At 39.2% G+C, this 21,599-nt stretch overlaps 1 protein-coding gene across 2 annotated transcripts in view; it reads right to left on the minus strand.

Moving 5' to 3' along the window:
* Window positions 1–11,839: 11,839 nt before the first annotated feature.
* Window positions 11,840–21,599, minus strand: part of SEMA3C (semaphorin 3C) — a 125,484-nt gene continuing 115,724 nt past the window's right edge. For both annotated transcript variants that reach the window (XM_065837713.2, XM_071803485.1), the window contains exons 16-18: window positions 20,913–20,980; window positions 17,707–17,837; window positions 11,840–15,791 (exon numbers count right to left, since the gene is read on the minus strand). In XM_065837713.2, the coding sequence (XP_065693785.1) occupies window positions 15,378–15,791; window positions 17,707–17,837; window positions 20,913–20,980 (613 nt within the window). In that variant the 3' untranslated portion in view covers window positions 11,840–15,377. The remainder of the gene's footprint in view (window positions 15,792–17,706; window positions 17,838–20,912; window positions 20,981–21,599) is intronic.

The following is a 21,599-nucleotide window of genomic DNA, read 5'->3' on the forward strand; positions in this document are numbered from 1 at the left end:
ATGATCCTGCAGGGAACTGGTCCCATAGTGAGGGCTTTTGTGTTGTTGCATTTTAGATGTTGATTTAGAAACTCATATCTATTATTCAAATTAGCTCTATAAATGAGCTTTGCAGCAAGTCTTGCCTGATTGAAGCTTGGTGCATGGTAGCTTGGCATCCCTGCTGAAGACTAAGCCTTCATGCTGAGTGCCTGAAGGGCAGGGAGAATGTTTCCGGAACTGAGGAGGTGGTGGAGGCGTGTTTAAATGACAGATATGCAACTTGTATAAACTTTCTCCATCACTGGCTTTGCCAAAGAAGATTTCATAGGCAGCTGCCATCACATAAATTCATCTCCAGCTGCTGACTCACCAGGGAGCACACACAGCTGCCGATATATAAAATACCGCCTTTTGCTACTTCTGTCCCTGTTGATCTGCTTTCTCCAGCCCTCGGCAGTGGCTGTTGCTGGTTCCTCCAGACAGACTATGTCAACTCGCAAACATGAAAAAAATGTATTGTGAAGCAGACAGTTGCTGCACACATTACATTGTTACTGCATACCCACATAAATAAGAACAAAAATAGAATTTCACCTCCTGATAAGGCTGGAACTTCCATTGCATCATCTGCAAACACACCCATTATAATGTGTACTGCATCACACCCTCCTCACCTATTTCTTCTGCCTTGATAACCACCCATTGCTTTGATAATGACTGCTTTCAACTCTGTGCACAACTGTACCTGAAACCACCAGTCTGATAACTGGCAGTGAGGCAACATTTGAGAAGATAACATGTACCATGGCCTTTCGGATGGGTGCAGCCCCACACTCTCGACCAACTTTCCCACCATAACAAAGTGAAAGTGAGCACAAGATGGGAAAAGACATGCAACCATGTGTTGGACGTGCTGTTTTTTTTCTGGGTAACTCAGCCCTGTATATGAGATTGATAATGTCTCGAAGTACCCACCAGTCCCTTTGCTTGAAGAACTCCATGCTTCAGTGCAAAAAATGCGTGTTCATGGCTTTTGCATGGGGTATTAGTGATTTACTCAGTGTGTGCCAACGGTTTGCTCAAAGCCTGGAGCAAAATTTTGGTGCAGAGACCTGCAAAGCCCAAGGTTGGGTGGCCTCTGTGTGCTGTCAGCTTGACAGCGTCCAGCTCTCTGCTGGGGAAGGGCACAGACATTTTCAGGTGCCAGCAATTTCTCAGCTTTATGGGATTAGGAAAGAATTTGTAAAGAATCACGGATTTCTTGGAAGGATTGAAGCATGTTAATAACTATAATATCACAGGATAAAAACCTTTTACTCATTTTCCAGGCCATGGTCCCAGCTCTTGGTGGTCATAGGAGGATCTCAGACCCGCAGTTGCTTCAGGGAACAGTCCTGCCTTCCAGAGCTTAAACCATCACATGCAGGGCATTTAAAACTCAAACACTCAAAGAGATCTGATCACTGAAGTACTGCTTACACCTATGGCTCTTACTAATTTCAGTGGGTCTTAAATAACAATTTGTCAGCTAGCCCAGGATCTTGGGCCCAAGGCTCAGGTTGCTCTGGTTGTAAAGAGCCCTGAAAATGTGACCCCAGGGTGATCGATCATGAGGCCTACAGATACCCACCTAACCAAAAAGAGCAAGTGATAAATATAACCCCAAACCAGACTCTAATGGGTACCATTTAAATAGTACAGCTTTGGATTGCAAAGCGAGTGTGAACTACAGCAATCGATGACCTGGGCTGCCTTCAAATAGGTGGCCTATCCAAGCTCTCACAAATTCAATTAAAATATTTCCTTCAGTGTAGTCAGGGTCAGTTTGAGACGTTTTGCCTTAATGAAAGATTTCTTACCAATAAAAACTCACTTTGTCTCATTTCTGTGTTCAGAGATTAAGTGTTGCAAGCCAGAATGTACGAAAGCAACAACCATTTAGTGAAGTTTCAAATAATGCCTCCCAGTAAAAGTTTTTGCTCTTTCTTGTACACATTTTTCTACTGAAAATTAGTGGTTTGTAGTCAAAAGTTAACAAATGTACCAGCTTTCAGCATCTGGAGAAATCATAGTCCAGAATAAATCATACGCTTTATGTAGTGTTTAGCTCTGGTGTGGTCACTTGATTCCTGAGGAATGAACACATTCTGTGTGTGTAGAACAAACTCTTCACTATAAGAATGCAATCTAGCAAACACCAGCTGTTTAGGGTTTTAGCCAACACAAAACAGGAAAAATAAAATAAAATTAAAAAAGGTAGAAAGCTGTATTTACAGCTGCATTAGCACTTAATACCATGATTTTCTTTCAGAACAAAACTGACCTTTAAGAGTAGCAAACTTGGAATATAAATGCACAACATGGCCTGATTGTGAAAACGCTGATATAGAACAGGTTTTATTCTTACAGTGTTTGTCAAGCCCTCAGCTTGGAACCACAAAGCTCTTTGGCTGTTGTACTTTTCCAGGCAAACAATGAATCTGTCTGCTTTGTGCAGTTTGATATGATAGCATGGCTTGTGCAATTCTTTTAAGCAATGAAAATATGCCTGAGACAACAAGAAGGAGTTGCCATTTGCATTATTTTTTTCACAGGGATGCTAAGGGTATTGAAATGCTCCTGGCTCAAGCACATATGGTCACTTATTGATGGGCTCTGTAGATCCTGTTACAGCAAATTACATTATATGCCCTCCTCCCTAATTGCTTAATTAAATCCCCTTGGGCTGCAACAATTTCCATATCGAAGTGGGTGGTTCATGCATAAATATAATGACTGGAGCTGAAGCAATCCTTTTAAAAGCAAAGGCATAGAATTAAATTAGACGATTTTAAATCAAGTTGGATCAGGTGGGTTGCTGTGGTCATAGGTGTGTGCTGGGCAGTCCGAGTTACTCTGTTGGAAGGAACAGTAAAGTTGTATCTCTCTTGTGCTTGTAGTGGTCTGGAAGCTGAAAAGGGTGGAGGAGACAGTTCCTGGGAGCATCTCCCCAGCAGCATAGAGAGGCTGATGCTCATCCAGGTATATCCACCAGAGTCAAGCAACTCTGTCCTCACTGCAGCCTTTCAATGGTCCTACCCTGTGACTCCTTCTGCCTTCTATCTGCCTTGCTGACCCAGAGGGAGGCTGTCACTTCTGTATTTGAAGAAGGCCAAGAGCAAAGGGCATCTGCTCTGGCCTGGGGCCTCTAAGCACTGTTACAGTGCAATATGGAGGAGGTTGATATTCTTCGGTTAGAGTACATTCCCTTTCAACGAAAGCCCAGGGAAGAGAGGAATGAACCCAGACCGCTTGCTGTGCACACCCCAGTGCGTGCCCCTGAGTGAGCTGGTGTGTATGAAGGCTTTCAGCTGATCCATGGTATTGGTGTCACAGTTCTTCCCTCCTTCTAGCACCTGCCTCTTCAGTCATCCCAGGAGGCAGCCATGCTGGGGCTTATCTCACCTACTATTATGTGTCCTTACCATGGGTGTTATACCAGCATGTGGCACCCTTCTTCTAGTTAATGGACCAAAAGAGGCACTTCTGAGTCATGATTCCTTTAAGCTGAGGGCTTATGCTGAACCGTACCACAAATGACAAAGTCTTATTTCTATCCTTTTGACCAAGGAATTGAAAGAAGTACCCCATATAAATACCTCCTCTCATGATATTTGGTTTGTTTAAGGCTGCCCAGCACTAGAAATTACATTTTGGGGTTTATTTCAGAATTAATCCTTCAAGTTTCTTTGTGTGTCATGGGATCTTGCTTCAGGAGGACTTTCTCTTCAATATGCTTTATCTAAGTCTAGATGCCTAAATCAAAACTCCCACTTGATTTAAGTGACACTTATTGGCCACAATCAGCTAAATTTCATTTGCTCACATGTGAGTACACCAGTTACCTAAGCTCTTGGGAGTTTTGAGGATTTCCACAGCAGATACTATTCTGATCACAAAGGATAAGCATATAGTTCTCAGGCTATGTGCAACCACAGCTAAATACATCCAGAGAAAGATTCCTCCCTTCCTCCCTTTTCAGTCACAGGTCATCAGGTTGACTCAAATGCCAATCTCTCCCCAAACAGAAGAGATTTTAATCTGCTTCTCTCAACTAACTTGAGGTTAGATCTCTTGTTGCATCTTGGGCAGGGTTATCTAAGTCTCTTTTGCTGAGGTTGCTTGGCTTTGCATAGAAAAAAGGAAAAAAAAAAATCTCAGAAGCCTTGACAATAGAGTGCTCAGAACTGCTACCTGGCAGAGAAACCAGCACTCTGCTCTGTTTGAGCACCAAAACCTTTCTTTTTGTACAGATTGCACAGAAAATCCAGCCCAGAGCCTTCATTTAGTTACTACTACACGAAGAAGCGCAACGTTGTGGCCTGATACTTGCTCAACATCTCTCTTGCTCAAGAGGGAGGACTGAGAAGAGCAAATCCTGCATTAATAAATCAATGAATTCTGCATTTACATAACAGGTCCTTCTGCATAGTTTGAAACTTACTCCTCCAGAAAGTGTCCTAATGTTTATTTGAAAGCCTTTGGAGTTCATAGATGTATTGTTTTTCTCAGTAGACAGGGCAATAAACAGCTGCATCAATATTTACCTTAACAGAAAAGTGTGTATGTGCATGTGGGGGGTGTTTTCTCCAGCACATAGGCTGGGAAAAAAAAAAAAAAAGTTTATTTGTTTCTTCAGTTTTCAAATTTGAGGGAAAAGTGACCTCCCTGCTATTTTGCAAACATGCAACCAGATCCATGGTGATGGTTGAGCTGTGATCAGCTTTCTTGTTTTGTTGGAAGTCACTCTGCAGCAGTATGTGAGCTGCTCCTGCAGGCTTTACAGCAGTCAGCTAGCACATTTCAGCAAAGGTTCAACTCATCTCCCTGCGTCTAGTTATAAAAAACCACCAACTGTTTGCTTACAAGAATAATATGAGGACTGTATTGGTACATATTGCTTTTATTTGCTGTAGCTCATTTTCAGCAGTTTAAATCCTTTATCTTTGTGAAAAGGCCAGTATGCAATTTGGGGTCAGTGGTGATAAGACAAGCTGAAAATATTGGAGGTTAAATATCCTGTGAGACTTATATTTTCATTTCAGCTGTTGCTGTGCGTGTGTAGCTGTCCACAGAACAGAGTGTGAGATCTGGGATGACACATTCATTTTGAATTGCAACCAATTATATGATCAGCCAAATAAAAATATAAATTCAGGCTGTGCAGTGCTCCCATACTAATTACATCACATATTTCTTCGAGTCGGTGCACCCGAGTGAATTACAAACAAACAAACAAATGAAAACACAGAACCACCCTGCAAAGACAGCTAGGGACGCTAAGGAACAAGATTTGTGGCAGCAAGGAAAATTAAACTGCACAACTGCTACAAATTCCTATGTTAAGGAAGATAAAATAACCTTCAGAGACACAAAGCACCAGTATATTTCCAAGCAGCTGTACCCTATGGCAATGGAAGAGATTTTTAAAATTTATGTTTTCAAAAATTTTTACCGCTAAAATCAACTCAACGTTAAGTTAATGAGGCACTATGAATAGCTTCTGGTCCAGTGCTGGACTGTAGAACTGCCTCATTTTAGAATTTTTAAGTGTGGAGGCACATTGTAAAACTGAGTTTTAAGTACTCTCTGATCAACAGTAAGGAGAATATGAGCCATATGATCATTAATGTAAAGCAGAAGCGCATTTCAGCACCATCTAGCCAACTTCAAAGGCAACTTCAAGTAAGCAAACAGGCCCCACCTGTCGCGTATCATCAAACTGGTAATTAACAATGTTGATATAGTTGGTGGGCTAAACAGTGCAGGTACAGGACAGTCAGGGTTGCAAAGTCATGCACATTTCCTAGTTTGGTTCAAGGCTGCATCCGCTTCTGAAAAACTGTGGTTCTTCCTACAAGACAGAACCTTCGATGAAGAAAGTGTTCAGCTGTCTTACTTATCATTCAGTGTGGAGGAAATAACTCAGTTATTTGGAGATCTGAGTGGTTTGGGTTATGCAGATGATGGAGAAGAACAAAATTGTCGCAGTTATGACTGAGATTTGTCAAATCAAGTCAACAGCAGGATGCATTTTAATTTCTCTTTTATTGCATAATGGCAGAATCTGTTGGTGATTATTTAATTCTGAGGTTTGTTTTGATTTTTTCTTAATACTACTGAGTCAATTTTTCTCAGGTTATTTATTTTTTCTTAATATGCCTTCTGAATAATTCCTCATGAGTATGTGCTTGCAATACCCTGACTTTGTATACGGTTACCATGGCCATAGTAACCTAAAATAAATAACACAGAAAATAAATGTTCTACTCAGTGACTTGGAATGAATTTATTAAGAAAGGATTCAGAGCACCCACGGTCAGGTGGTGAGAAAGATTTCAAATGCAGAAGACCCCAGACACAGGAAAAAGAAGGCTAAGCATGATTCTCAGAAAGCCAAATCCCACAGGCCTTATTTAGCCCTCAGTCCTCCAAGCTGAGTGGCTAACATCAGTAGGAGTTCACTAGGAACCTGGCTTAAGGAACTGAGAAAGAGAGTACATTGGACTGGGCTTCAATTTAATATGTCTTCAAGGAAATACTTGCTGGATCTTTCCTAGGATCTGAGGATGGGAATTGCTAGATGATACATGCATTAGCCAAGAAGTTTATGACATTGCACAAGACTCGGGGTATTTTAGTATGAACTGTCTTGACTTAGGTTCTGCTTCTTTTGTGAATTATGTATTTCCTACTCTTTTCAGGTAGCTAAATTTCAAGTTCAAGGTATGATGTATCTCATAGACTGTCTTCTTTAGTGAAATACAGGTGTACAGCATGCAGAAAGTATTACAGAAACTGTTTTTCCATCTTACAGCTGAAAGAGGTCACTACCAAGGATTATCTGCAAATCACAGCTTTCCTGGTTATTGCACTAACCTTCCCAGTGCTATTTCCTTCTTTAGGATGCTGGTAAGTCCCAAAGTCATCTTTGTGCAACTCAGTGCTTTGTCCTAGTAAAGGGACTTGAAACAGTGGCCTAGACCTAAAGGTTGTTCTGCAAAATTCTGATGATGAAAAGCAGCTGTGAACTGACTTAATCAACCAGTTAAATGGTGTTTATGACTGTTTCAGTTTTCTGGGACAGCACAGAGTAGCTGGAGTGAACCAAAGGAGAGGCCCAGAGTTGCCAGTCTGAGGCAAGGGACTGGGGACTGAACCATCTCCTTTTCTTCCCACACTGACAAATCAGGCAAAATCTGGTGTAAATGGGGCCCAGGAGGATGCAGCATCTGGCATGGCATGACACTGTCTGCCACACTCAGCTCTGCCTTCACAGCCAGTAACAGCTCAGTCAACAGCAGTTACTTCAGAGGTTTCCCTCAGAGTGAGATTTATTCTTGGCATCCAAACCTGAGTGCTCTCAATGCAGGAAGACTTGTACCATTTCCAAGATTTCTGCTGGCTGACTTTACAGTTGGCTGGAGGATGCAGGGGAAGTTTCTGTTCAGCTTATATGGTTTTCGCCATCGTGTCGTTAGCTCCTTTCAAAATAACAGCTTGCCTTCTTGACAGGAACGAATAATCTGGCAAGGCAATTCTTTCTTTGTTGATCTCTAACTGGTCTTCAGCAACACCAGAAAATGCACCGTCTCAAACTTCATTTAGGGCTTCTTGGCCAGTGTGTATCGCATCACAACAGGCCCCATGCTGGGAGACAACCAGCATGCTAAGAGGGCCAGGTGGTTAACAAATGGTAGCAAATACTATTCCCTGCTTCTGGAGCCCTGGATAATCCAACAGGCATGTTATTCGCTGTTTTAACTCTTTCCTGATAGCTCCAGACATCTCTCACTGGAGGACACAGCACAGGACAGATCCATACGTAGGACAAATCCATGTATAAGTAAATATTGTAAATCTTTCTAATCCTTAGAAATATTTGAAGGAAAAGAAAACTTGTGAGCTTGTTTTGTCCCATATATCTGAATAAGGTATTTGGATTCATGGCTTGGATAAAAAGTGATCTTTCTTTTCCATGGCAAAGGCCTTTGATTTTTCTCCCTGAAGAAAACAGTCTTTGGAACAATTTTCGTGCCCACTGTTTTGGAAGGCTCGGAGGAATTATTTTGATTATCGGCCTTTTTGAGTTATATATAATATATAATAAATAATTTATCCTACAGGTAATCTGTGACTGGCAATCTGTCATATAGATCTGTATGATACAATCTACTGATGTTTTTCTCTATGTTCTTTGCTTTATCTCAAGTTTCTTAAAGCAAAATCCTTGAGCTAGTGTACTTATATTTTCAGGCATGAAATAAAGAATAGTATGAATGTAGTGCTGAAAAAAAATACAGGATGTAATGTTACCCAAACATCTTTTGAGTGTGAACATATTCATTCAGCTAAGTAGTCTGGTTCTGATGTTTGCTCTTTAGTTCAAAAGGCTGCAAACATCTTGGAAGTACTTCTTTGTATTTTGTTTGTTAACTGACACCATGAAGCAGACAAGCTCGATGACGTCAATAATGTGTAGCACCTTTTGCAGATTATAATAGGTAATATATTTCAGAATATTGGAATGAGTTGGGTTTGCAATTAAAACAGCTAAATTAAAGTAGCCCCTCTGGGACTACTAGCCTGAGTTCAGATGGGGAAAGGAAAAGGAATGGAATAAAGAAGAGTCCATGCAGAAAATGAGGAGTAGAACCCTAAAGGAATCAGTGCCTTTGAAAGAGGAAATGTCTTAATTGTCAACAAAAAATAAGGCGAGCATACAGACTCTTGAAAGGACCCCACCAAATCCTCGTTATGAGCAGCAGAAGGACATCAGTCTTGGTGAGCTTTGACTTATAGAAGAATTGGACCTTTAAGGCTGAAAGAATCATATTTCTCACCACATGAAAACATGCAATAGCACGTCAATGTTCGCAGTGTTCATGTGAGAACCATGGAATGTTGTATTTTTTGTTTGTTTGTTTTTCTGGGGTCCTGTTCCTCTTTGTCTGTCTTTCTGAGCAAAGTCTTAAAAATGTTATAAGTTTTTTTTTCCAAATATTGTACCCTTTGCTGAAACGACTTACGTGGATATCATGGAAAATACTACATATAATATTATTTTTACTGAGATCTTATTAGGCAAAAGGCCTGAAAGGATGCTGTGGACATAATGTCATAAGATGTCAACAGTATAAACCCTGTGTCTCTTAGGGACCTTTGAAACGGAGACAAAGAGAGCAGATAATGGAAACAGAATCACTGCAAAGAGCCAAGGAACAACAGATATCCAAAGGAGTTGTGAACCCTAGGTTAGGTAAATGTATTTTTGCTTACTCTTTCCTCATGCTACATGTTGCTGTACAAGTTGATCGACTAGAAAACAATCTTTCTTATTGACTCATTTCCCACGGACAGCAGTATTGGCCTTTTTATTTTATTTGATTTTTCTAAAATTCTTCAAAGAAGTTTTAGGGCTTTTAAAAATGTTGGATATTTTGAAATCCCTTGGCCTAGACTGTCTTGAATGTGAAGCTCAGCAAACATTTGGGTTCATTTATAAGGCTGGCATTCAAAACAGAAGTAATGAAGATGATACAGTGCTAAGAATATGGGAATGCTGTTTGCTCTGTGAAGCTGTATATAGAATCCAATAATGAGTCCTGGGATACAGGGCAGTCTATCACTGTAAAGTAATTATTTGTTGACTGCTGAGCCAGCTGTCTTGAATTTATATTTTGGAGTGTTCAGAATGCCCAAGCATCTTTAAATCTCAGTCTGTAGACATGTTAAATGATGGTACATTTCTTACACTGTGCTAGTCTCCTGATGCTAAAAATAAATTATTGTTGAGATCGTGCAGAACAAGTAAGTTAGAAATAGGAGTGATTAGAAGAAAGGGCTTTTGTGGACAAATTACTTGTCTTTAAAATGCTCTCAGAGACGGTAATTCTCTTCCCACAAGATACTGATGTGTTGAGACGCAGAGGTCTGATTGTGCCCATGTTGAAACAGAAAAGGGACATAGATTAATGTTAAAGGAAGCTAAATGTATCAGCAAATACTGTATGGAAAGGAAAGTTTTTCTGTATGCATGTAGTTGTATGTATGCATGTATCTACCTGGAACCTGCTGGTCAGCATTAGTGTGTAGTTTCACTTGGGCTGGTGTCACATGAAGTCACTTCTTCCCAGATCACCTTGCAGACCATGAGGAGGGCTTACCAAGGCAGCTGTAGTGCGAAGGATAAAGAAGTATTGATTTCCTGAGACCTGGTCCATTGCTTTAAGCAAAAGTCACAATGCCTCAACCTGCTTTTATGGCCTGCCCCACAGAATTACAGCTGCTGACTTAATTCTGGAGGCAATAATTAATTCCAGAGGCAAAAATTACACCGTAGCATTGGGAGCCACCCTGTTGTCAGTGGTACCTTCAGGGCAGGCATCATTTTCCACTGGTCCCCTCTAGGCTTCTGTGGCTGCATAGAGGAGGCTGCACTTGACACAGCTCTGTCCCGCAGGGATCCTGCATGGGCACACGCATCACAAAAGACTTAATTGTGTGTGGTTTTACATCCTGCTTGAACTTGAAATGGGATCTTGGAAGGTCTTGCCACCAGAAGGGAGACCTCAGAAAATGCAGTAGCTCCCAAATGGAAAAAAAAAAAAAAAAAAAATCCAACAGACAAAAGAGAAAGTTCAGATCTTTGAAGAACTCGTATCTGGCGTCTGAAGAAGTCCAGTGTCTTGTTTTGCCACTGCTTGGAGCTAAGGGATGAAAGCAGTAAGTGTTGTACCATGCTGCAACACCGAGGAAGGGGGAAAAAGAGAAGGCAGAGAAGATCAGCAAAGAACAACTGAGCATGATGTAAAGACAGAGGATTAGATCTGGGAAAGGTTACTCAGAGTGTAAAACTCAGCCCATTTTTTCAGAGCCTAATCCAAACATTCCCGACAGCATGTGGGAGCGTTTTAAACCTCAGCTTCCAAACCAGTCTGAGTGTTGAGCAGGTAACTACCCCATGTCAGCACATCTAGGAACCAGCCAGAACAGAAACCCTGGAGTGAAGTAATCCTACCCACTCACACCTCATAAAGCCTTGAACCTATCTATCTGGGAAATCAAAATTCAGGTTTAATGACCCAGAACCTTTTGGTGAAGGTCAGTATTTTAATTATTATCCCAAAGAACTGAGAATGGCCTATGTCTTCTTGTTAAAACCCATCTGGAAAAACAGATTATAAGAGCAATAATAACACTTCTTGGATGACAGCTGCAGGAAAAAGAAGCCTCCTGTAGGTGTCAGTCACATTTCTTCATTCCAAGGACAAGCCAGGAATTGGGAGAGAGCTATGGCTCACCAGGGCGCAGCCCCACCAGCCTGCAGAATGCAGAGTCTCAGCTGAAAGAATAATCTGAACAACACAACTTGGGTCATGAGCAGGATTTCACAGAATTCAATTGTTTTTTTCTTTGTTTGGAGGTTTTTTGTGTTTTGTTGTTGTTTTTTTTTTTTTTTTTCCCCTACTGAAATAAAAGCAGAAAGCATTTATACTTCACTCTTCTTTTTTAGTCAGACATTTCTGGTTGACTTTGAACTTCTAGTGGGAAGCCAATTATGAATAAGTGCTAACCTGTTTTTTACAAGGTCTTCATATGGGATAATTTCTGCAAGAATTCACCTCTGACTCTTCACATACTGCTGGAATTCTCCGTGACTGAGTGTTCAGTGCAGAGCAGGACTCAGAACTGACTCGCTGCAATAGCCAACACCACTTTCTAGGACTGGTTTAAGGAAGTCTATGGGATCTTTTTCAGATAAAAAATTAAAGCTCCTTATTTTTAGCACACATCTGTAACAGGGGAGAGCAAAACATTTTTAAGTTGTTGCAACACACTTTATTTTGTCAGGCAAATAGCATTTCAGATATTCAATTAAATAGCACTATGTTAAACTACATTTTGTTCTTTCTTACACACTATATAATGCATATTCACTGTAATGACAGTTTCATCATGCTAGGAACTTATACACATACCTACACTTTTGAAAACAAGATTTTCTTAATAAAACACGCATATCTACAGTAACAACAATTGCAAAGAACACATTGTTAGGTCAAGATTTCAGCAAACTTTACAAACTACACAAAATAAAAACAGCCCCAAAAAATCCATACACATGAAGTTCTTAGCAGAGAACATATCTTTACATTTGGTGAAGTTATGCTTAGAAGTCATTTTGCTTTTGTGTTTTATAAGGAATAAAATTATATACATTATTTAGTAATCCTTAAAATAGGAGGTATTAAATAGCACAAACAATATTACAGTCTTACCTTTTGGTGTTACCTACAGTAGAGGGGCTACTTTAAACAAATAAAAATTGCAGTTTGTCTATTCTGTACATTCAGGGCCAAACCCTCAGCTGGTATAAACCACGGTAGCTAAATGCACAGCTAGCAAGTTACGTTAGTTTATTCCAGCCGAGCATCTGGCTCCTGATTACTCTACACATGGGGAAGGCTCGGACCAGTTATGCACTGACAGAAGCTTATTATATATATGCTGAAGTTTTCATGCAGCAGGGAAAATGTTAGTTTAAGTATAATCCCTTAAACAGTCATACCATAATAATGGTATATGAAGCAGCTTTAAAAATATTATTTTATAATCATATGAAAATCTGAGCTATGCTGATTGTTTTAACGGCATCCCTTATTGCCAATATTCTATTAGAAAACAGTGTAACTAGAATTTCTGAGGCCTAATAGGGGCCTATTAAAATATCACTGTACCTAACCACTTAAAGAGTAAATTGTACCCTTATATACCTATTAATCACTGTATTCCATCTGGAAGCAATTATAATCCTCACAATACACATTAATATCACACTAACTCTGCAGTGGATCTTCTGGGGAAATAGGAAGAGTGTGGCAGCATACAGGATATATGCACTAACGTCATTCCAGGAGGTAGTTCAATTTTGTGGCACTCGATTTTTGGTTTGTCATTTACACACTTCAGAAGTCAATCATCCTCATGAAAAAAAAAAGAAAAAAAAAATGTAGTTTGCTGCACTGAAAGTCAGCTGGGGAAAAAAAAAAATCTTATTTTCTCTTATCCATCTCATTTTCCTTGGTTGGTTGGTTGGTTGGTTGTTTTTTTTTTAACTCCAGAGTGTGCCTTTGCCAGCTCTGGGGGCCAGATCCAAGCTCACTGGAGTCAACGAGAAAGTTTCCTGATGGTTTCCACAAGAAAGACCTTAGATACCAGTGGCTACCTACTGCAGAAATATATATTTAGGCCTTGATTAAGGAAAGCACTTAACTAGATGGCAATATATGAGCAGGCTGGCATTACCATCCCCATGAAAGCAAACAGTAAGCACACAAATTAAATTCAAATTGATCCCACCAGTGTCAAAGAAACTTAGAGACAGTGTTCAAGGGGTTTGATCAATTAGCGCCCATTTCCCAGCTATTCTGTATCAGGTGGTGACAAAGTGACACATCTGACTGATATCATGAAAATACCAGAGTTACCTCCATTGCACTAGATCTTAATTCACACTGGCACAAACCCAGAGGTGTTCTCCTACACCCTATAGAGTTACTCACAGAGAATTCTAACAGAAACAGAATCAAAATAATGCCCAAAGAGTTTCAACAGAGACCCATCAAATTGTTTAAAACTGTGTTTCAAATACAATATCCATCTGTTACTGCCTGGAAGTAACAGCTTTTAAAAAAGATTTTTTCTTATCTTCTCTGGTGTCTGAAATTATTTCCATTCAATTTTTCCCACAAACTCACTTTCTTTATTTGACCTTTTATTTGACCTTTTTTTTTTTTTTTTAGTTGAACACAGCTTAGTTTTGAGCTGAACATTAGTTTCTATTTTTGAATTCTATCATAAAATATCATTAAATAAACCACAATTTTTCTAAGGTATTCACACATTTTTAATCTCTATATCTGTCTCCTTTGAATGGACTCAGTGGCTTTTGGAACACTTACATAGTAAAATGAGGAAGATTTGCCCCTATTTTTTGGCATTAGTGTTGCTAAAAAAAACCTCATAGTTTTTCCTACGATGGCTTGATGCACATTTACCCAGTTTTCAACTAAACATACTTCACTAGACACGACAGCTACTTCTTAAAGAAAAATATTTCCATTTAAACATGTCTCTCAATCTGTTAAACTTTTTGGTTTTTGACCCAAATCCATTTTTCAGTTTTATTTTTCCCTCATTCTTTTTTTTTCTTTTATTTTCCTGATCTTCTTTTCAGCAGAAGACTGAAAATAAGAGGAAATTGTGAAAAAAAAAATTGAAAAGAAAAAGGGTACAAAGACTGGAAAATGGAAATGGTTTAATTTAAACATTCTAGTTAAAATATTTGCAACTTTGAGAAAACAGCTGAAAAAATAGTGCTTTACAATTTTCAAAGACACACTTGTTTCCACATTGCAGATGATCTCCAACTTATCCATGGAACAGATTAAAGATTACCTATGTTTTTCATTTCTGCATAAACACTATACAGTATACCCACATTCTGTCCTATAAAAAAAATGGAGTGGAATTCTTTGAAAATAGCTAAAATACCAAAGTCACAGGTGTTTTTCAAACTGTATGTATAATGAACATTCTCATCTTAGCTTTGTGCCACTTATAAAGCTATGTAGTGTTACAGGGCACCCTATTTTAATAAAAATCAATATGAGCAGAGATATTTTAAGTTACATTCCAGAACTCATGAATTTATTACAACTCACACTATGCACAATAATCAGTGTTTCCTCTGACAAGCAATATTTTTTTCTTTTTCTTCTTCTAGTTCCTTCATTTGATCTCTGAATGAATGAAACACTTCTATTATACTTTACTTGCTTCCTGTCAGAATGCATTCACATAATTTAAACTATGAGTGAAAGCTGTAAACCCAATATTGAACAGTAAACAAGAAGAAACTCATGTTCTTAAATGCAGTGCAAGGAAATCTTAGTACCATCCTACTTTGAGTATGCATCTTAACCCAGATTCTTTCACCACCAGTCTGTTAGGTACAGTTCCAGAGTTGCAAGACAATGCCTTGATTTTGTAAAAATTTCTAATCAACAGTAATTAAATACTGAGATGTTAAATGTGAATCTGGCTTAAGACGAATACTCAGTTCTGTTTCTAGGACAGAGCACAACCTAATGTCAGTAAGTATCTAGGAAAGAAAATGCTCTGCATTATTTTATTTAGTTAAGTTATACTGCATTTTATTAGGAACAGGATCTTTCCTGAGGCTTGATGGATTTTCAACTAATTTTTCATCAGTTTTGCTCAAATTTGTTCTCAACAGACAAATAGAAGCCCCCTACAGTAAGGACAAATATATCTATTACTACAAAATAACATTAAGATCCAGGTAATTGATTCCTTCTATTTCTACTTTTCCTGCTATTGATAAGAGCCTTTAGTTTGCTGTAGTCCCCTCTCATCTTCTGGGATTCGTCCCTCTGCTGGCCGTGCTGTCTACTGTCTTTGCAGTACTGGTTGATCATCTGCATCTCTGAGTGGCTGAAAGCTCCCACAAAGTCCTTTGGGTGGAACTGCAGCGCTCGCACCGAGCTGGCCCAGGTCCAAGGAGACCACTTGTCAGTCATGTAGGCCACCATCTCTGGATCCAAGACTTTGAAATTGATCTTTGCTAAGGTCTGCTTGAAGCTGTTCTCTGTTGCGATGCAATGGTAAAGCCCCCGATCACTGTCTTGGACAGAGCGAATGAGGAGTCCTTGCTCAGTGGCTATGATCCTCTCATTCAGCTTGACCTAGAGGGCAAAAAGGCAGAAGAAACTTCTTAGTGAATGTTATGGAACAACACAGTATTTGACCTCTTGGTGAGTCTCACTACAAACGCTTCCTTCTTTCTTAAAGGTACCATATTTTACTTCGTCACATCTCCCAGAGACCATTGTTATTTCTACTGTTAGGAGAGAACTTACTTCAAGGTAGGTAAGTGTTGCTGAAGAAAATGACTTCAATATTTTGTTACAATAGATTTGATCAGGATGAAGACAAAAATGCAAATTTGGAGACTAAATGACAGAAGAGTTTTCATAATGTTCAAACAGCAGAGCTGAGGAAATGAACTTTTATTTCAGGGTTACACCCCTGAGAATGTCTCTTCCAGCATCAGTGACTGCTGCTGAGACTCGATGGAAGAAAGATGCAGAATTGGGGTTTGATCTGTTATTGAACACGAAGTGGCTTCTGGCTGAATATTTGGACTTTGAGCACGTTTGTGAGGGTGACTTCTGAAGAACTCTACCTGCACTGCAGAGTCTATAGCCTGGTATAAAAATTTTCATTGCAGTGGCTTGGCTGGGATTTGGCTCATTGGAAACCAATTTTTTCATTTCCTGTTTCCTTTCTGGCTTCAGACCCTGGACAATCCCTGGATATGGTCACGTCATTCGAAGGAAACAAGCTACCACAGCTTGTTGAGTTATCATCTGATTATAAATGATGGTGCAAATGTCACTTTGCATATCATCTGTGAAGTGTAAAAATTGCTAATTTAACCCATTATGGAAGAATACCAGTGCTGGCATTTTTATGAATGATTTTTCTATTTTGCCACTGCACCTTGCATTAGACCTGATTCTCCGGGGAATTAATTCATTTATTATGCTATTCTGTTACTGTAAACTTTTGCGGACATTGTGGAGATAAGATTTTCAGAAATCTAAGAGCTTGAAATGAAACTGACCTCTTGATTGCTTCAGTTTGTCTGTTCGTATTTAAAACTGCATTGATTCTAATACAGATATTGAACATAAGAGCAAAAAAGGGAGATGTTCTGCTGAAGCAAAGGGTTAAAGAATCACACCTAGATTGCCAGAACATGACATGAGAAAACCAGCATGAAAGACTCAGTGAAAAACTTGTAAGTCTTCTCTGATTTTGGAAAATAGCCTGATATGAGAATAATGTTTTTCAGTATTTATAATCTATCAATAGACACTATATTACTTAATGTTTCATTTCAAAAGATGTTTTTTTATTATTTATAGAGTAACTGCCTTAAATTTGAAATGGATTTTTTTCCCCTTTTATATTACTTAAGGAAGGCACATTCCCCATAAACAATCATACTGTATATTACAGTGCTGAAACTTGAGAGCCTTGGAGAGTGCAGTAATGGAAAATGTGATTGCACCATGGTGGGGAAATGCTTTTGTCAATACGTGTTCTTAGCCTGGACTAGTTTCTTGCTAAAGAAACCTTTCACATTTCTCCCACTTTTGCCTTTTATGTCTTCAATAGCACAGAAGGGCTACTGTCTACTGACTTCTTCCTGAACCTTACACAGGTTATTGCTTTTATGCCTATTTTCCTGGATCAATAGAAAGTCCTCAGTGCTGCAAACCTTCAGTTTGCAATTAGTGAAGGAAAAATTCATTAACTAGTTCCCTGATGTTAGGGGCTGACAGAATTTTCTGATACCTGTTCTACTCTGATAGAAATCACTGGGGCTGAGAAGTCAAGTCCCAGCTATACTGAAATGTCTGCCCTTATTTATATGAATAAAGCGCTGGTCACTGTGCTGCATCCACACAAATTCTCCAGCTTCACTGTAACACGACTGTCGGATGAAAACACAAACACTCCTTTGCCTTAGTCCAGGCAGCGGATGAGGTGCTGACTGAGGTCCCTTCCAGAGCCACTGCTCACATCACTCACCTCTTTCCTTCTGTCATTGTCTTTCTGTAGCAGCCACTTAATAGAAGCCTGAGGAGATTTGGGTGTGCATTCGAGAAAGGTGGTGTTGTTTTTGACTCCATACTGAACTATTTCTGCTGCGTTTCTGTATGCTAGAAAGAAAAATAAAACAGGTCAGGCTACTGTGAATGGTGATTTGATACAGAAAGCAAGTAAATGTAATACAGATAAAACGTCTGCAATACAGGTAAAATGAAGTATATCTGATCTTGATACTGGCCAATAATAAGTCATTTGGGGAAAAAAAAATCAGATAAATGAAATGAAATGTGAAGAAACACATCCAGTTACAAACACCAATGTTTCCAATCTGACATGGTCTACTCTGAGTAAGTGGGATAACTAAGCCCTGGGATATTGTTCCCTGTTCCCTGAAATGATCTCCTTCACTACTAGTACAAGAATGCCTGTCTAGAACTATCCAAAGGAGAATGAAGCATTTAATACATTTCTTCACTCTTCACAGTTTACGGGCTGGGGGAAGGTGGCTATATGACTCCACCACAGCCGCGAGCCCTGAAGAAGGTTCTCTCCATTCCAGCTGTGTGCAGTAGCAAAGGGAGGCGAGAGAGGGCAGACGGGGCCCCCGCTTGTCTTGCACGGCAAGGAAAGGACTTGGCTCTGAATCTGAAATGCAGTGAATACGCAGACAGGTCAGCAACAGAGAGCAGGACAGATTTATAGCACTCCAGCAACACCTGGGCAAGCGCTGAGCATATGTCATCGCTTAGACTTGTTGTGCCTCTTTATAGTCTTGACAGAAGAGCAATTGGCAGTTACTGGTAGGAACTTTTAGATGCTCATTGCTTGGCCCAAATCATAATATTTGTTCTGAAAACAATATACTTCCAGATTTAAAAGCTTATATCATACTTTTTTTTTTTTTTTGACAAAGGAACAATGCAAACACCAAGAGGTCCATATGTCTAAAATCTGACTCTGTTCTTGCACAGTCCTAAGACTGTTTTTCCTCAGCCTCTACTTTATCTCCCATTCTTTTCAGCTTCTTTCATCAACTGATCTGTGAAATTGGAATCTATTCTACTACAGGAAGGAAACTTTACTTGGTTCTAGTCCTTCAGAGTTTGCAGTACATTTATGAGGTTGTACCAAAATCAACTGTAACTTTTAGGAGAATAATGTGGAAATATTTTGCGTTCATAGACCAGTAGCTAGCAAAGAGCTTACCTGTGGGCTGACCAGTCTGTAGCTGTGGTACAATGAGAATTGGAGCTGTTACACGTTATTATTCTTATGTACACTGAAACTAAGTGTACCACAAAAAGGCATTTTTGTCTGTTTCATTGATCAGTATGTACCTGATTTCTTACCTACTCCATACTATTAGTACTTATACAATCTAAGCAAAAGATTGAGAGAATACAAATGCATTTCTCAAATGGCCATAAGGACTAACACAAGCATAACGATATTAAACAGAACATTTGAAAAGGAATCATACAAGCCCCTTAATTCTTGAATATTTTTTAAAAAATTGCAATATGCCAAAAATGTTGAGTTTATACATGCAACCTATCATGTTTAAAGACTTCATTCCAAAGTTATGGTTCCCTATGAACCTGGAAGATTTCTTGCAACTGCCTGACTCTCTGCTGTTTTGTCCTTTAGGTTGATTTCATTTTTTCCCCAAACATAGCAGTTTTGCTATAAATGGTTTTAAATATATTTTGAAAGAGTCTAAGTTGCAGTTTCTTTTTATCTTTTTTCCACTGGGGAAACAATTTCCATGTACCTATGCTATATCCCACTGCTGTCACCAAAACTTCCTTATAAATTTCCTAAAACACATAAACCTATAAATACATCCACATTAAAAAAAAATATGTTTGGAAAACAAGAAACCTCTTTCACAAGACTGTCAAGGTTTGAACATTTTTTTCCCCTCAGCCCAGAAAGCAGACACTTAACATTGTCACATTTTCCACACTGAAAGAGGAGACACCCACCCTTGGGGACAGACAATGGGTCAGTGGTCACAGCACATGACTGCAAGGTAGGACACGCAGCTCAAGTTACTTCATGATACTCTAATGGTGGAGTAACCTTTTGTAATTGTCGGTTCAAGCTACTCAGGTTCATATAAATGGCCTAATACTGTGTCATGGGGAATGACCTGCTGGCACTCTAGATTGGCAGCTAGAGCAGGATTAGCCAGATTTGGGTTGAGGGATCTATACCCAGCTGACTGTTGTGGTCTGTTTTGATCCAGGAGATTCTTGAGACCCAGCAGAGACCATTTCAGCAGAATTACTATTAACTGAACCTTTCACGTGTAACTCTTAAAGCATTGCTCTTTTATTCAAAAGATTCAATTGAAAGTTTACAGTCAGGTCTATTATTTGGTATCCAGATGAAAAGGTACTTCAGAAACAGAGGTGACTGGAGCATAATTCTCTAACATGTGCCTTTGTTTTGATGGCAAACGCTGTGATGGCCTAGCTCAGACATGCATGCAGTGGAAGAGGATTAAGCTGCCTTTATGTACGAGTCTACTCTTATTATGACTCTGGCCATATTTGACTGGTGTTCATCAATCTCGGGAAAGCGGTAGCTGGGAGGACAGCACTGGCTCCCCTGTCCACTCACTCCATGTCAGGCAGACTGAAGAGTTGTACAGTTGGAAATATGAAACTTCATAAAGAGATGTGGAATGGTTTCTTTTCCCATGTAAAAGGAGAAAGGAATAATTTCAACTGAAAAGACAGGCCTAGAACCTGCTGTTTGCTGAAAGATGTGGTCCAAAACTCATCAAATATTTAGAATAATTAGAATGAGAATATTTAGAATTAATTAGAATAATTCTGAGGTCCAAGACTTATATGCCTGAAGAGGCATTAATAAAAACTGAAAAGATTTAGAAGTAGAGAAGTCCTCAAAATAACTGTATCTGCTTCTAGTCAACACTGTCAGCTTTTCATTTAATGTGTGCTGATCTATGTATTTCATGGTTTATCATTTTATCATATATATATAAGTTTAATGTAATTGCAAGGAAATATGCTAAAATGAAACCAAACCAAAACACAGACTTGGAAAACAATTATGCTTTACCAGTAAACCACACAGATAATGTGAGTTATGATGAGTCACAAAAAGGAAAGTCATGCATTTTTTTATATAGCATGAGGATCTCTAAATTATAGTACCTTTCAGGTTGAAACCTCGGCACTGAGTCAGAGGGTTTCCATGTCTCACGTCTTGCCTACGACTCCTCCTGAAATATTTTGTAAAAAAAAAATGTTATTCCAATATAGCTACACTGCAAATACACACGTTTTTTTTTCTTTCACTAGATCAACTGTTAGGGACAGTTCATGACCTACTGTTAGTGTGCTTTATTATTGGCAGGCTACCTCGAGTGAAGATACTGTTCAAGTGAATAATTTGTTTGTTGAAGTTTATAAAATGGCTGTAATTTTCGTAGGTAAAGTTGTTTTGCAGTGGAGATGGAAGAGCTAGAGGTGATGCATAAAATAGATATCTGTTGACTGTTGTAAGACCTAACATTCAAAGCCAGAACCCCCAGCTGGAACTCTCCAGAAAGGCAAGCACCTAAGAATGAGATGCAGAAGGGTCACAGTGCTCACATCTAATGCACTAACAGAAAATTATAACATAGGGCATGTTCCCTCCTTGATTTTGGCAGGCATCTTACTTTTGGTGCCTGTAGCCACCTGGGTAGCAGAGTGACTGAAGTATTCATCCAGAATGGTTGAGAATTAAGGTTCTGTTCTGTCCTCTACTTATGTGTGACTATTTCCAAAAGGTAGTCTAACTCACCAAATCTCAGAATACTTCTACATGACACTCTGTTGTATTATTTGGATGACAGA

This window comes from Patagioenas fasciata, chromosome 1, assembly GCF_037038585.1.
Source record: "Patagioenas fasciata isolate bPatFas1 chromosome 1, bPatFas1.hap1, whole genome shotgun sequence".
NCBI classification, from domain to species: Eukaryota; Metazoa; Chordata; class Aves; order Columbiformes; family Columbidae; genus Patagioenas; species Patagioenas fasciata.